This window comes from Branchiostoma lanceolatum, chromosome 4 (genome assembly GCF_035083965.1).
Source record: "Branchiostoma lanceolatum isolate klBraLanc5 chromosome 4, klBraLanc5.hap2, whole genome shotgun sequence".
Taxonomy (NCBI): Eukaryota; Metazoa; Chordata; class Leptocardii; order Amphioxiformes; family Branchiostomatidae; genus Branchiostoma; species Branchiostoma lanceolatum.
In genome coordinates, this window is record NC_089725.1 from 32,076,562 (window position 1) to 32,093,678 (window position 17,117).

The 17,117-nt window shown below is 45.0% G+C and overlaps 1 protein-coding gene and 1 long non-coding RNA gene across 2 annotated transcripts; one reads left to right on the top strand and one right to left on the bottom strand.

Moving 5' to 3' along the window:
• The first annotated feature begins 1,145 nt into the window (after window positions 1-1,145).
• On the top strand, window positions 1,146-17,098 carry LOC136432076 (neuropeptide FF receptor 1-like). Its single transcript, XM_066423095.1, has 4 exons — window positions 1,146-1,723; window positions 3,958-4,143; window positions 4,546-4,738; window positions 15,419-17,098. Exons 1-4 carry the CDS (start codon window positions 1,146-1,148, stop codon window positions 16,499-16,501), a joined length of 2,040 nt encoding a protein of 679 aa, XP_066279192.1. The 3' UTR covers window positions 16,502-17,098.
• Window positions 9,538-11,430, bottom strand: LOC136432136 (uncharacterized). The gene is made up of 3 exons (XR_010755458.1): window positions 11,314-11,430; window positions 10,306-10,474; window positions 9,538-9,739 (listed from the first exon to the last, which is right to left on the bottom strand). It is a non-coding gene; the product is annotated as an uncharacterized lncRNA (long non-coding RNA).
• Window positions 17,099-17,117: the final 19 nt, after the last annotated feature.

Here is a 17,117-nt window from a genome sequence, read left to right on the forward strand (position 1 = left end):
ATTTCGCTCAATTAAGCGGATCTCGCCAATCTAAATTCAGCGGTTTTCGCCAGTCTATGATCTATTTGAGGTAAAGTCGCTAGGGGGCCAAACGCTCTGGGAGCCAGGGGTAATCACAACATTGATGCTGAGTGATGCAGCTGCTGCCTTGCTAATACAGTTATGTTTTTGGATTCAGAAAAATATCATCTGCAGAACAACTTGCCTCTGGAGTTGAGTCCCTCTTTATTTATTTTCGGCTTCCAGGTATCGTTCCTCGTTGACAGAAAAACGGTTCGCACAGTCTAGATTACCACTCGTTGTTCATCACTAAACCGACTGACAGTGTGCCCCAGCGATTACTCGCACTGCGCACAGCACACTAAAATGTTTCCATTTCAAGGGCGTGCGACGAGAACACTTGTGACTACACGAAAGTCTTTCTCCCATCGTCAAGCCGTGTATTTCTAAAGCATCGTGGCCATGGCAACCGCGAGTGCTCTCCATAAATAGTCCTTGAGGAGCCTATTCACGTAATCGGGCAGATTGAAAAATGTACACACGGGGCATTCAGCAAACAGATCCCGCAATAGTCCCTTTCTACAAGCATCACATTAATCAAGGACTTAACAAGGCGCGCCATGCCTTAAGCAAACCTTCTTTTGCCACCGCCTTTCTGATGGTTTTTGCACTAAATGTCAAAGGTCGGCGGACGTGGTGAGCGCACGCCGTAAATCGGTCATTATTTTCCGTTTACCGCTCACTAAGGCGGCCTGAGGGGGTGAAGACTTTGGACTGGACGGCAGGCTCCCGAACGGTTCGCTTACAAGAAGGCAGGTCTGACTCTACTACTGTATTTTCACATCGCTACAGTTGAAACATCCCTCGTTCCACTGCCTTAACGATGACCGGGCAGTTGCCATAAGGATGTCCTCGTTATCAGAAAGGCGGATCAAACAGTCGGGATTGCAACTTGTTCTTCATCGCTAAACCAACTGACTGTTTACCAAACGCGCCTACTGCTGTCTCTATCGCGAAGCCGTCGAGAACCGACCGTTTATCGCTTCCCTGAGCCACAGGCAAACATGCGGACCCACTGCCTCGTCGACATGGCATCTCTAAGTGACTTCTGATGAGGACGAGTATCTGGGGAACAAGCTGCAGCCATGAGTGCCACTGCGTGGATGTTTTCCTCGTCGTCACAAGCTTCGCCGGGTTTCAACAGCGTCGAGCGGACGACGCCCTACGACGACGTCAACCCGTCAGCCTTCAACTACACGACGCTGTACGACGTCGTCCCGTCAGCTGAATACGTCAATTTCACGGTCTTTAACATCTCCTCAAACGGCAGCGTCACCACGCTGGGCCCGCCTCCACCCAACTCGTGCCCGGTCGGGTTCTTCTGCCGAGAATACAGGGACCTCGCACAGATCCTAGCCGTGCAGGTATTCTTCATCATCTTCTACGTCGCCATAATTTTCCTGGCAGTGGCGGGGAACGCCATGGTGCTGTGGACGGTCTGGACCAACAAGAAGCTGCGAACCGTGACGAACTACTTCATCATGAACCTGGCGGCGACGGACCTGGTGGTGGGTCTGTTCGTGGCCGTGTTTAAGTTACTGGAGTTCGCCAGCCCCGTGGGCGTGGACGTGTTCAGCGTGCCCCTGTGCACGGTGCTCAACTTCCTCCAGCCCGTGTTCGTGGGGGCCAGCATGCTCACACTGGTGGCAGTGTCGTTTGAAAGGTACGCTTTTAGTCTTCTTCTTGATATGAATGAAAGACCTTTATTGTACATTTATATGCTTAAACAAGCTAAGTACAGGTCATGGTGATAAGCAAAGGAATACATACAGTGGTGATAATATAACGTAATGAAATGTGATATCTTACTATGTCTAATAGGAGTTATCTATACTTGTCTACTATTTAAATGTTCTTGTCGCTTCTTAAGGCAATTGTAGATGTATGTAGATATATATATACAGCAAAGGTCTGAGGGCCCTCTGTGGAATCAATCAATCCTTTCGTCAGGCCGATGCCACAATTTCTGTAAAAAACAAACTTTTTGACGTCTGTGTGAAACCAATTTTGTTGTATGGTTCTGAAGTCTGGGGATCATTCAAAAGTCCAAATATGTACTGCATCTTTTGTACGTCCCGACGTTTAGCAGTGATTAGTTTACATTTTCCTAGAAACTAGTATGAAACTCATTGCCACAAAGTACTGTAGGGACTTCCCCACCAGATAGCTTTAAACAATGCTTGCAGTTAGATATGCAAGGGTTCACAAGTCGTTCATATGACCAGCTACCATCCCGCGTACCTGCGAGGATTGTGTACTTCACAAAATGCAGTTATATCGGCTAAACGGGTACAGACGTTGGTTTGTTGCGAAGTAGGGCACTTATGCATACCAGCTATACATATACAGATTTTTTTTTAATTTACAGAAGCTGGTGTGTATATTGGCTATACAGATACTGATACAGATTCTCGCATATAGGAATTATCTTTTGTCCATTTGGCTGACTGGACTGTCAATTATTTGGTGGACTCAAGTAGACAAACTCTGCCCGATAGGCCAGTCTTTAGATAATGGAGCAAGCGTCGAAGCTGACGTCATACCAAATGTCTTCGTTTTTGCTGTTTAAGTACTATTCCTGATACCGCAGTTTTCTCAGTTAGGTGGCCATGTCGGTTAAACGGCAGTTACCAGAACATGGTAGTGAAAACAGCTCTTCATCAGCAAAACATTCCAACCCCCTGCTACGGAGGCTAACAGTCTATTGGCGATTAGTTCTGAAATTCAGACAAAGGAAGGAATGTTTTTGTTTGCGTAACGCGTGTTTTACTAGAAGTATCTTTAACTAAAGAGAGTCTAAAAAAGGAACGGTTCTGGCTCCCAATGTTCTTTGAGAATAGAAAAGTGCAACAAATGGATTTCAAATACCTTCGAGCTCACCATGTGGTTAAGTCTGTTACAATGGGGATTTCCACTGGGTAGTACCGACTATCAACCTGAGCAAAAGACTGCCAGCCTCTCCTGTTACCTACATCTAAATACCTCCATAATGATGAAGGTATTGTTTGGGGTGTGTCTGTGTGTGTGTCTGTGTGTGTGTTTCCGGAGGTCAACATAACTTAAGGACCTCTGGATGGATTCTGATGATATTCGATACGTGGGTAGGTCTTTGAAAGACGAAGGTCAGGGTCAATTATGGGCCTCCTGACGGCTTTTCTTCGTTCCTTCGTTCTCAAGTTCATTGTGGAAACACACATACACGGACAGACAACGGCTATCAAGTAACAGCCACCGTGATGATTGGCTAAATCTGTCAGAGTCAGGCGACCTATAACCACGGGATGTCCCTGCAGCTGTACACGTAGCTCAGTTGGTAGTAGCCTCACAGTTGAGCTCCTGTTTCCAATAAGTCGGTAACTAGGAGACCCCGGTTTGAATCCGGGGAAAGGTATCCAGGTTGGAGCTGCATTCGTCTTTCGGAAGGGTCGCAAAATGGGGCTCCGTGATCGAGGGAGTGCCTACTTCTCTTGAACAGCCTCATTACTCAGATGGGGACTTACTGGTTGCCTTAGGGCACATCACTAAGGAATGTTCTCAATAAACTCAAGCTCAAACTATGAATCATAAATGTGAAACCTTATACATGACTGTAGTCACATATACGGAATCAAATTTACCTGGTTACGTCTAGGTTGAACTTTCCAACACGGCGGACAGAACTTACGTCATAGTCACGTGAGTGCAAACACCATATATAGAGTCTGATGCTGACTAAGCACAAGTATGTCTGATCATGAGCTACGGTTCTCCAGAATGCCAAAAGAAACGCCAATATGGCAAGCAGAGATGCCATGCAATGCACAGGATGGGTCTGTCTTCAGTGTACATCTAGTGCCTCACCTGGTTATGAGCCCTGCACACCTAACTCCAGGTCCGCGCTGTTCTTGTGCCCCTCAGGTTCAACGCCATCTGCCGCCCGCTGGACACAAAGTTCACCAGCAAGAAGCGGATCGTCGCCATGTTGGTTGCCGTCTGGGTCGTTCCCATGGTGCTTTGCTCCCTCCAGCTGATTCCCGCGGCGTTCTTCCGGATGCGCCTGCGCAGTGAGCTGGGGACCATCACGCGGGCGCGATGTCTGGACGAGTGAGGGCCTCTTTATTCTCCTAGTAGCTAACTGGGCTAGCATGAAGGACCATCTACTGTCGCTTTATTTCCTAACACTGTAACTGGTCCTTAACCATAACCTTCACATAAGTACTAACAATACTAAACCTACGCCCCGGGCACGCTGTCTAGCTGCGCGAGTAGCTAATCACGATACTTTACATTTCTAACTCTACATCATTGTTTTGGTTTCTTTTGGACGGGTTTTCAATAAAATGCAGAAGCAAGGATGGTTACCTTTAAGAAAAAAAAATTCCTTGGTAGGAGAGTATTCAACTAGAACCAGAGGGCGCCTCGACTGATGTGGAATACACTCCAAACAATTTTCTATCATTTCTACTTACAATCAACTAGTTAACTCTTGATTGTTTTGACCTGCAGCATCCCCAACACCATCGGGGACCCGACGTGGTACCACGTGACGCTGTTCCTGGTGCTGTACGCCCTCCCCCTGCTGTTCATCAGCGTGGTGTGCGTGCGCATCGTGGTGCGCCTGCGCGCCATGGAGACGCCCGGCAGCCAGCTGGTCCGCGACAGGGACATGGCCAGGAAACGCGACAAGAACAAGAAGATGGTGAGATATTCTCGACTTTATCTTTGCTTAGACTCACCATGATTGTCTTTGCCAAGAGGCGTATGTTTTGGGTAGCGTTTGTGTGTATGTATGTTTTGTATATAATTTGCGAAGATAGTCTATGCTTGCCCCCACCCCCTCCATTGCATGCAAGAACAAGAGGTCTCTTTAACACCATTGACGTGATTAATTGATTTAACTTCAAGTGTCGTGATAGATACGGCCATCGACTTGTGTTGAATAAATGCAAGTCACTTTGAGAATTGCGCGGCCCTTTTAAAAATATATATGATACACATTAACCCTTTGCTGAAAACGGAAACCAGTCGGTTCACTCCTAGTGAAAAGTCAAGTATAGAAGAGAACAACAATTGTTGATAATGTAAGGCAGAACAGGTATGTTTCCCTTATTCTGCGTTGGTATCGGGTGTTCTCGATGTTAAGAAAGACAGGACTCAGTGGTGCACACCATGCGCGTTTATTCCTCTTTTAACACACAGCAATGAAGATCAGAAAGGCATTAACATTGATGATCACATTTGTCGCGAATCTATACGGGATCGGGTGGGAAAATCTTTAAAAGTTATCAGAAAGATTTTAGAGCAATCTGTAGCGTTACTGCTGTAACTGCCACTCGAGGAAATTTGTTGTAGTTTGGTAGTATTGCTGTAGCATTATAGCATGCACTTGGCCATCAATTACTACAAATGTAACAGTTAAAAGATGCTACAAGTTCATGAAACTAGAACAGTTCAAATAGCAGGAGACCGTGTCTGCTAACAAACAGAGTGCGTCTTGCAAACGATAAAGCTCGGTTGCGTCATGACGCATGCGCAGCACTGGATGACGTCTCGCCATTCTTCAGCCACTGTTACAGCAAGGGAGGTTCCTGGATACACGACAGCAGAAACCTAGGAGTTCAACCGTGAATATTGTATTTCAATATCAACCGACCTTCGTGGTACATACATTAGATGTAGTTAAACAGTCGTAAAAAGGTGATGAAGAAAGATTTCGCCGTTTTCCTGACAATGCAGAAAAAATCATGCTGCATCTCAGTTTCACTGGGTTGGTAAGAAATGGCGCAGAACTGGCTTACAGGAATGAGATGGATTCAATACTTAGGAAAATTGTGCAAACTTGCCACCAAATTCACCAATTCAGATCCACATCCGCCCTCCTCTTCACATGTGGCACACCTGAGGAAACATGAACAACTAACGTTACTTCCCTCGTCTCCAGCTGATCACGACATACGGCGAGTCCTGCCCTTAATAACTTGCCTGAAAACTACTCGGCATGTAGTTTAGTATACGCAGTTTATTGAGATACAAATATTTCAATTTCTACTGCGACATATACATACATACATGAACAAACACTGGTACACAGATACAAACAATTCCAAGGTCAAAATACATACAAATTACACATCAACAGTCTAATAATTCTATCAACCCTATATGTAATTGATTCTGATAACCCTACCACGGTCTTTAGTGGTAGGAATTCAGCATCAGTCCTAAACGTCTGTGTGTACATTGATAGCTCGATCAATAGATCATAGAGACCTGTATTCACACCTGCTCAAAGATCCCTTGGCAGGCGTGCTTCTGCGGCGTCACCGTCAGCGTGAAGTCCCATTGGATCCGGGGCGACGGCTTGAAGCCCCCGGAAGCCCTCAGCGGGCATATGGCCGGGCTGGGCGTCGGCCTCGTCCGAAATGACGGCCACCGCCACGACCAACAGGAGTAGGAGTTTCAGGTTCACCCCCATGGCTTCTCGACTCCAGACGGTTTTCTTAAAGAGCTTCAAAGACCGGCAGTTAATATACCTTTATCTCTTTAACCTTAAGTACTGTAGTGGCAGCTGTTGTAGATGTACGCCAGATTGCACTACTGTGCAGTGAGTGTGGTTACTTACTTAATGGACAAACGTATGTTCTAAAAGAAATTTTGTAACAATCTAGGTAGACCACTATACCTTCAGAGATTTACATTTAATTTTGACTACGTTTGTATAAATGACAGCATGTGTTTTTTTGATGACGGATCTTTTCCGTCGGGTAAACATCGTTCGCACACCTTAGGGCCCTGTCACACTTGTGCGTATATTCAAGTGCGCATGAGTTCCGCAGTAACATGTTTTTGGTTTAAGTATATTTTGCGGGGAGGAAGCTGTTTTCTATTTTGACCCATCGTTGTGTAGTCTGGTTATCAAACCAAGGAAATTACTTCTTCGGCTGAAAACTTAACCCCAATCAAAAACATGTTAATACGCAACTCATGCGGCTTGTATATATGCACAAGTGTGACAGGGGCTTTACACTAATGAGAGGCAAACTTGCCCTGGAGTGTTTCAAGTGACCTTCGGAATCAGACACAACAATACATCCCAGACAGCGCCTGACATAGTTTTATGGGGAAAACATTTGCTGTTAGAACTGTCCAGGATACCTAGGGAGTGATTTTGTTGTCTTTGTTCATAAACAACGAGAGGGCCAAAACATGAACAAAGCATTTCTCCGGTAGCCTAACTGCTAGACTAGTTAGATCATAGGTCACAAATATTCCTAATGAGAGATCTTCCGATACCTGCAGCTTCATTTTGTGTTCTGACGGTCTGATATTTGCGCGGTCTTGTTTAGCTAGCTAGATGTCTCGGAGTTTACAAGGTCACTTCAAGGACAATTGGTCACTTGTATTTAAAAGTATCAATCACATGAGCAGGAAGAACGACCTCACAATTTACAATGTCAACAAACACACCAAAGAGTAACTACCACTCCCGCCACCAACATGTCACCTGACGCAAACTCAAGGTTGTAGGAATGGTCTTCTGGTACCGGTTGATCCAAAGAGTTAGGGTGCGTACGTGGCAAGGAGTGGATTATCATGTGATCTACAGACGTACGCGTCACAAGACGGACCAGTGACGTGTTCGCAAAAACTCACCCAACCTGTTAGATGACTCACGAAAGGTCGGCGGGGTATCTGACATTCGTATCACGTGATAGGTAGATAATTGAGGCATTTGACAGAGCCATTATCCTGGATAAGTGTCGCTGTCTATGCGTCTATGCGTCAGCAACGTAAACAAGAGAAAACTAGAAAAATTAAAGAGTTTGGAATACCGGCAATAGATTCTACTGTCCAAGCAGAGGCTGGGCTGGCTGGTTTTTGACATGTTTTTGGACGTTTTTGACAGGCTTTCTATGTTGTCCCGTTTTCTTTATGTCACCAGCCTACATTTTTTTTTAAAAGGCAAGAACTAGCCAGTCGAACCTCTGCTTGGGGAGAAAGTAGATTCCCCTTTATCTCCATCAAAGTAGTCTTGTTGTGTAAGCGCGCGTCAGAGTGTACGTGCAGCGGGCGTGTGACGGATACCAGAACACTGCTGTTTGTGCAGATAGCGTTTGCTCCCTCACCGTCGCCCGCACGAACAAGCTGCGTCTTCAACATTAATGTTCAGCGATTGAGTTTGACGAAACAAATACGGCCATGGACTTGAGTTGAATTAATGTAAGTTTCTTGAGAACTGCGTGGCCCTTTTTAAAGAATATGATATACAGATACCCTCTGCTGATACTAGAAGACAGTCTGTTGTCTCCGTTATAAACAGTCAAGTATAGAAGAGAGCAACACTAGTAACACTGCCAGTACACACAGAGCGCTACAGAAACAGCCCAATTCCATATCTAACTACTTTGCTAAATAACAGTATGTAGACAGGTGCATAAGTTGATAGGTGAATGAAAACCCCATCAAATTTTAATTCTTGTATTGTTATTGTATTGTTAAATGAGCATGTATTGTATCGACGACCAAATACCAATGTAAAATGTTCAAGATTAGTAAGCAATACAAACGCTGAGATTATCCTATTGCTGTTAATCATATCAATAGAATTTAAAAAAAAAATACTTTTAATCTTTAAGGCCGTGAATTTTATGTATAGGATTTTACCCAGCTGTATATTAATCAATTGTATTGCCTACAGTCGATTTTTTTACTCATGTGAAAGGAGTGTGCAATTCAGCCTAAAGGCTGCGAAATGCTTCTGTGAAATAAACCATTATTATATTATTATTAGTGATCATGAGAGGCAGAACAAGTATGTTGTCCTCAGCCTGCGGTAATATCGGGCGTTTTTGACATAAAGAAAGACAGGACTCAGCGGTGCACACCATGCGCGTTTATTCCTCTTTAAACACCCAGCAATGAAGATCAGAAAGGCACTAACATTGATATCGAGTTAAGATCACATTTGTCGAGACTCTGAACGTGATCGAGTGGTGCCAAGCGAAAACGTACAAGTCATCAGAAGGCTTTTAAAGCAATCTGTAGCGTTACTGTCGTATCTGGCACATGGGAAGTATGTTGTAGCTTGGTAGTATTACTTTAGCATTATAGCATGCACTTGGCCATCATTTACTACAAATGTAACAGTTACGACTTTGCACATGTCTATATGCGCATGATCAGCCTTATCTTGTGCATACCGACTAGTCTGTTGTTCAACAAGCGTTAAATGTGATACAAACTGATAAAACTAAAACACTTCAAATAACAGGAGACTGTGTCTGTGGACAAACAGGGGGCTTCTGGCAATCTATAAAGCTCGATTACGTCATGACCTTGATGAAGCATGCGCAGCACTGGATGACGTCACGCCATCCTTCAGGGGTTACAGCAATTTAAGCCATGTATCCGACAGCAGAGATTACCTAAGGGGTTCAACAATATTGTATTTCAATATTAACCGACTTTCAAGGAACTTACATTAGACGTAGTTAAACAGTCGTAAAAAAGTGATGAAGAAAGATTTCGCAGTTTTCTTGACAATGCAGAAAAAATTATGCTGCATCTCAGTTTCACTGAGTTGGTAAGAAATGGCGCAGAACTGGCTTACAGGAATGAGATGGATTCAATACTTAGGAAAATTGTGCAAACGTACCGCCAAACATATCCACCCCCGCCTTGTTCCTCACCTGGGGCACACCTGGACAAACATGAACAACTAACGTTACTTCCCTCATCTCTAGCTGATCACGACATAAGGCGAGTCCTGCCCTTGATAACTTGCCTGAAAACTACTCGGCATGTAGTTTAGTATTCGTAGTTTATTGACATAGGGGGCTAATATTCCAGGGCTTGTACATTCATATATATGTCACAGTAGAGATTGGAATCCAGTAGGGTCTGGAATCCTTTTATTCTAGGATCTGGAATCCTACTAGTAGGATTCCAGATCCTACTAGAAGAGATTGGGACCCTACTACTGAACTGGGATCTGAAATCAGAATATTAGAATTCCAATCTGTCCTAGGAGGATTCTACTGGATTCCAATCTCTACTGTGACTTATGCATAACGTTACATACATGAACAAACACAGATACAAACCATTCCAAGGTCAAAATACATACAAATCACACATCAACAGTCTAAAGCCATTCGTCTTTCACAACCTTGATAGCATGGTCTTTAGTGGTAGGAATTTAGCATCAGTCCTACTCATCTGTGTGTGAACATTGATAGCTCGAACAATAGAGTCCTGCGTACACACCTGCTCCCAGGTCCCGCGGCTGGCGTGCTTCTGCGCGGTCGCCGTCAGCGTGACGTCCACGCCTATCGAGCAGGGCGTCGGCGTCGGCCGAAATGATGGCCACTGCTACGACCAACAGGAGTAGGAGTTTCAGGTTCGCCCCCATGTCTTCTCGACTCCAGACGGTTTTCTTAAAGAGTTTCAAAGACCGACAGTTGATATACCTTTATCTCTTTAACCTTGAGTACTGTAGTGGCAGCACATATTTTCTCAAACACACATTCCAACGATCTAGGTAGACCTTTATGTCACCAATATCCTTCATGGTATAACTGAGATTCACATTTGATGTTATTACTTTTACTACGCTTGGATAAATGACGGCACTTTTTATTACGGATCTTTTCCATGCAGTTAACATCGTTCAGACAGCCACGTACACCTTACATCTATGAGATGCAAACTTGCCCCGGGGTGTTGAAAATTACCTGTATAATTAGACACAACAATGCATACGAGACAACGCCCAGTGTAGTTTAATGGGCAAAGATGTCTAGGACTGAGGAAAATATTTGCCGATAGAACTGTCCAGGATACCTGCGCAGTGTTTTTGTCGTCTTTGTTTATAAGCAACAGAAGGGCCAACACGTTAACAAAGTATTTCTCCGGTAGTCTAACTGCTGGACAGGTTTTTATTGGTTACAGAAATTCCCAATGAAAGATTTACATTAAACTGGCCCCTTCCTTAAGACCCCTTCCTTAAGACCCCTTCCGTCTTCCGATTACTGCGTCTTCTGACAGGTTGACAGTTGTGACTAACTAGCTAAATCAAGCTTGGAGTTTACAACGTCACTTCAAGGACATTATATAGTGTCCTTGGTCACTCGTATTTGAAAGCCTCAATCACACGAGCAGGAAAACGACGTCACAATTTACATTCTTAAAAAACGCACACACATATAGACAAACAGACACACACGCACACATACACACACAGATTAATCACCTCTCCCGCCACCAACATGTCACCTGACACAAACTCTGTGGGTTGTAGGGATGGTCCTCTTGTCTCGGATGGATCCAGTGAGTTCGGGAGGTGTCGGTCGATGGGACTAGTCAACAAACTGCGCTGCGTACGTGGCAGGGAGTGGCTTGTCATGTGATCTGCAGACTTCACAGGATAGGCCAGTCACGGACGTGTTCACATAACCTCACCCAACCTGTTAGGGAGGCTCGAGCTCCTGAAGGACGGCAGTGTATCTAACATTCGTATCACGTGGTGGTAATGAAGGATAATTGAGGCATTTGAAAGAACCATTGTCCTGGCCGGGTACGTGTCGCTCACGGTCTACAGGTCGCTGAACCAGCAACATAAACAAGAGAAATTTAGAAAACCCGAACTATTTTACCGATCTAACACATAGTTTTTAACTCTACGATCCAGATGCTTTTCGGAAAAAAAAAACGAATCACAGTCAACTATTCAACATATTTTTTGTTCAGCAATAATTTTGCACCTTGGTTAAACGGTCAAAGGGCGCAAACACAGACTGACAAAATGTCCAACAATCAAAGTCAAAGGGCGCATCTTTACCACAAGATCTGTGTCCCATCTGATTGTCTCAAGCACACGAGGTGAGAGAACGAACCCACCAATTAGACTGTAAACAGAACAGAGCAATTCGAAATAAAATTGGCTCATGCAGTTCCAAAAAAACCTGCAAGGCCAAGGGGAGGCAAACTTACACGACTCACTCTCCCTCGCAAGAGCTATCTGCCATTCCAAAATCAAGACAAAAGACCATAGAATGTGAAGAACATGAGATATCAGCGCTCCAGCACCATAACATGCCACTATAGGGGACCGGCATCGAATCATTTCGAGGTTTTATCAAGACCTACCCACATACCAATTATCAAGATAATCCACCCAGGCATTCTCGAGTTATCGTGGTCACACCAAGGAAAAAACCTCTTTGGTCACACGCACACACACACACACACACACACACACACACACACACACACACACACACACACACACACAGCTTGAGAACAAGTCATTCGCCCAATGGTTTTAACCCTCTGACCGGATAACTTCCATGGCAAATTATTTAACCAACCTATTTGGCCAGTTTGTGCTATTTTACCAGCAAGCCGTGGAGTTTGGTAGAGACTTATTCTCGACTGGCTGAAGATCTGGTCGATACAAAGTATCATGTTGCACAAGTCGCTTCGAATTCGAAAATACCAGTGGACATATGCAATATTCAATTAACCCTGAGCTTCGATCACATTAAGATTTTGGAGCAAAGTTCGTTCTTCCCTTGATATCTGACTATAATTTTAAATGTTTACAATCTCCACAAGTTGAGCGTCTCCATTTTATATCACTGTACTTGTTCTCCTGCTTTATCACTTCATTACCTGAACTTGCAAGAGCATAAACTCGTCATAAAGGTCTTTCATGTACTCTACCATTACATCAGCATAAGAAAAGCGGTGCTTTTGAGAGGGTCTGTTTTACGGTAAGATTCTAAACGCGACTAAAAGGAAACCGCGAAGAAGTCAATCTGCTGGTCGTATTCGGGTCCTCCAGTGCAAGAGAAAATGTTCTAACCATTACGTCATTCCAAATGAATCTTTCGACTTGTTTCCGCACCCATAACTCATGCATTTAACTTGTCATTGGATAGCAGAACTTGTACGTGTAAGGCGCAACGTGTACCAGCAGGAAACAACAAGGTAATAAAAACGTCACCCTCTTCAGTAGAGCAGTGGAAGTATAATACTATCGTGCGTGCCTTGGGTATGTACAGATTGAATGTCTTACACATATTCATTCTATGAAGGCCGTTTGGACTTAAGCTTTCAACTTGTACTTATGAATCATTTGGGAGTCTTACAACACGAGTTAAGCCTTAGGCAGAATTATCATGTCAACATTTGATACATTCGCACTGTTGACAGGATAATCCTCTCAATAATAGTACACATTTTCCACTAGCTGTTGCGGGAGGATCCTGTCAACAGAACAATCTTTTCACTGTTGACAGGATCATCCTGATTAACTTTTCTTACAGAATTTATGGTAGTATGTTGTGAAGTTTTCGTCCGCGCCAGGCTTTTATTGCACAAGCCCATTATTCCGTGGCAGGTTTTGTTGGCGATACGAGTGTTTGTACATAACTAATGACGCTATAAACCGGTCCGTGAAACACCGGGGATTGCATCAACCGACTGTTCGGGGCAGGGGGCTCGTAAATAAGGCAGAAATGGCGATTGTGGAGCAACAAAAGACTCGTTCTGATCTAAATTTGCCAATATCCGCTCCTATTCACGGTGCAGACCTTTGACACCAGGCACCGGCCGGGCCAAACACGTAAATATTGGGCGTAGCTAGGGGCGCGGGGTGTCGTAAATTCGCATTTAGTGAGCACCGGAGTAGATAACATTGTGTGCCGGGCTCGACAGGATGCTTGTGAATTATATAAGGCTCTTGGTAACATACTGGCAGCTGATAACTCGGCAATTGCGATGTTTGCTCATTCTCCCGCGAGTGGAAATCATCTCTATGATAGCGTCGTTATGTCCTTGGTACGTGGAAAGGCACAGGCTGCACGGCGGTACACATACATACATACATACATACATACATAATCATACTCTAACGAGTTGAAGCATCTACAAAGTTCTGCCTCCAGTATTCTCGGTTACACATAATTTCTGTCAGGTCTTTTCCACTTAGACCAGTTTCTAGTTCTATAATGCTCTTAATTGTGGAGTATGGACGGCCTCTTCTCCATTTGGCTTCTGGGGTCCAAAAGAGTAGTTTAACTTCTGGTTCCTCGTGGCGAACTACGTGGCCAGCGAGGCTTAACCTGCGACGCCACACATTGGTCAAGTGTTCCACCCAAAAGGCATTTCAGCACGAAACCAAACGACGCCTTTTCACTAGTGCAGAGGTTAGAGTTGGTATCACTTGACATCAGACTAAGAAAATACCTTATATCGTAGCAATATATGCTCTGTCAACACGTTGAATTGATAATCTGAAACCAAATCGCTATGTCAGACCCAGTGACTTCAAATCTTAAAATCAAGAGTAGAAATTCAGAGACGTAGATTTGATACATGTGGCAAAAAGTATCAACACATACATTCTGCTGCGGCGGCATAGGTTTCATGTTGTAAGTGCTTGTCCCGAAACTATTTGCGATCTGCCCCACGGGTGGCCGAAAGGTGATCGCCGTTGCGGCTGCCTTTGCCGTGTTCTGGGCTTCGTTCTATGATATGTTTCATAATCAGAGACCATGAAATTGTAATGAACTCTATACCACTGGATTCCAGTATGAGATTAGCTGACACTTCTTTATCAGTGAAGGGAGTATATTTACCTAAGACTTACGGAACATGGCGACACCATACTTGAGGTCTATGTAAACAAAACAGGTAACGGCCAAGATGTTCTTAAAGTGTTTTAAATAAACAAAAGGTAACTGACAAAGTGTTGTATAATACGTTTTTCCATCATTGATGAAAAGTGTCTGATAATTTCATACTGTAATCCAGTGGTAACGTTATAGATTGAATTACAATCTTATTCTTCAATTGCCTAAGATGACTAATATTCACAAACGTATGTTAGGTCTAAGCTAGGTAGTATAAAATGGTATTGTTCCATTCCTCAGCTGACATGGATGTTAATTGTTGTTGGCAATGTTGCGGCTGCCATTGCATTTTGCTGGACGCCGTCCAATACGATGGTCTTAAATGTAGGACTAGGACCAGGAGTTGCTTTTTTGATTTGTTTTTTCTATACCCTTGAACCCGAATTTTCCATCTCACAGGCGGTTACCGCCGGTCGTTGCCGTGTGCTGGACCCGTTCTAAAGCCAAGTATAGAGTTAGGTAACAAGTTGTTGTAAACCTAAACCTAGCTTTGATGCTATTGTTTATTGTTCTATACCCCCACAGGTGACCCGGATGGTGATCGCCGTTGCGGCCGCCTTTGCCGTCTGATGGACGCCGTTCTACGTTAGGGTTAGGAATAAGGTTAACAATAAGGTTTGCCTATTGCAACCTGTTGTAAACCTAACGTTGATGCTATTGTTTATCGTTCGATCCCACCACAGGTGACCCGGATGGTGATCGCCGTGGCGGCTGCCTTCGCCGTGTGCTGGACGCCGTTCTACGTCATGAACATGTCTGCGCTGAACCCGGCCACCAACTTCATCGCCAGCGGGAACCTGTTCTTCTGGAACACGCTGATGTACGGACTCGGCTTCCTCAACTCCGCCATCAACCCCGTCATCTACATCGTCATGAGCGACAAGTTCCGCCGGGGCTTCTACACCGTGTTCTGCTGCGTCCCCTGCCGGAAGCTGTGCAGGTGTCCCTCGGATGCGGCGAACCCCAAGATGCTCTCCCACAGCAGCACCTCCGCTCCAAATCAGTCCCTCTCAACCTCGCCCAGGAGAAACCTGGCTGTCGTCCACAAAAACAGCCCCAAACTTGTGAAAAGAGTCTCGTTTGCAAAAGACCTGACCCTGACCACGACTGTGAGCAACCGTCGTATGGCGGGTATTGTAGACGCTGATGCTCGGATAAAGGAGGCTGACGAAGAAAGGGTCAGCGCGAGTCCGGGAGCGAAGCGGAAGATCACCTGGAGAAACCCGGGCAGAGAGAGGAGGTGGCTGAAGCTGAGCTGGAGGAAAATCAAGAAGAGAGTGAGCAGCCGGAGCAACGCCGACTCCGGAGTGTACAGCATCAGCGGAGAACCTCCCGACATTGCCACCCACGAGGACCTGTGCAACGATCTGCCGCCGGACGATGAAACGCGGAATCCTGACGCGAACACACGCCGTGCGTCATCAGATACTGACAATGTGAGTGCAATCCACAGCAGCGACAATGCAATCGCAAACGTAGACATCCACATAGACATTGGAGGCAACGGCAACCCCTCCTACATCCACGATCCCGAAGGAACCGCGCAGCCCCTCGAGGACGGGTTCGCGGTGCCGGAAGGGTTTGAGATCGCGCCGGGGTACGACCAGTACTCGTCCGGGGAGGAGGAGGACACGGTGCCGGACTTCAGCGACATGCCGGACTTCCAGGAGTACTGCTACACCCTGGCGCCCGCGCTGCCCAAGAAACCGCTCAAGCGGGGATTCCGCAGGACTTCCGCCTCTCTCACTAATGCTGTGGAGGTTTAGAGACAGCTGCTTCACAATGTACAGATCCCAACTCTTTTACTCTATATGAAATGAAAAGACATTTCGAACAGGAGCTTGTCATCTCTTAATACAGCCATTTTCACATTGAGCCACATTTGTAAGAATAATATTTTAACTATCAACAATGAAAATTTCCCCTCTTCAAATTTGAAGTGTAAACATCCTACAGTGTGGTCAAGATTTCCTTTGTGGATCCAGTGGTTTGGGCTGCATTCATCCATCATGGAGCAGGTAGTCTAACAACATTAGCATTTAGAACCCCCAAGAAACTGATGATGCCAGGCACGTACAACTGGGCTATGTTCTCCTGGTCGTTCATCTTATAGCGCTACCTAGCCTTAGCAGGTGGTGTTGCAATCGTTTTGTTAGGAGCATGGAAGAAAACTTTTGGCGTACAACTGTATTACTGTAAAAGTTGCGAGTTTGGGTCCACGTAAAAGATATCTTGCGTAATACATACTACATACTGAGAGTATCAGATCTTTGTGTCCTATTTCCCTGTCATTAACATATATACAAGTAATTAGCCTGTCTCTGCTGAAAGCAGATACCAACTTGAAGGTATGTATCTTAAAAAGAGGTGCAAGAGGCACCC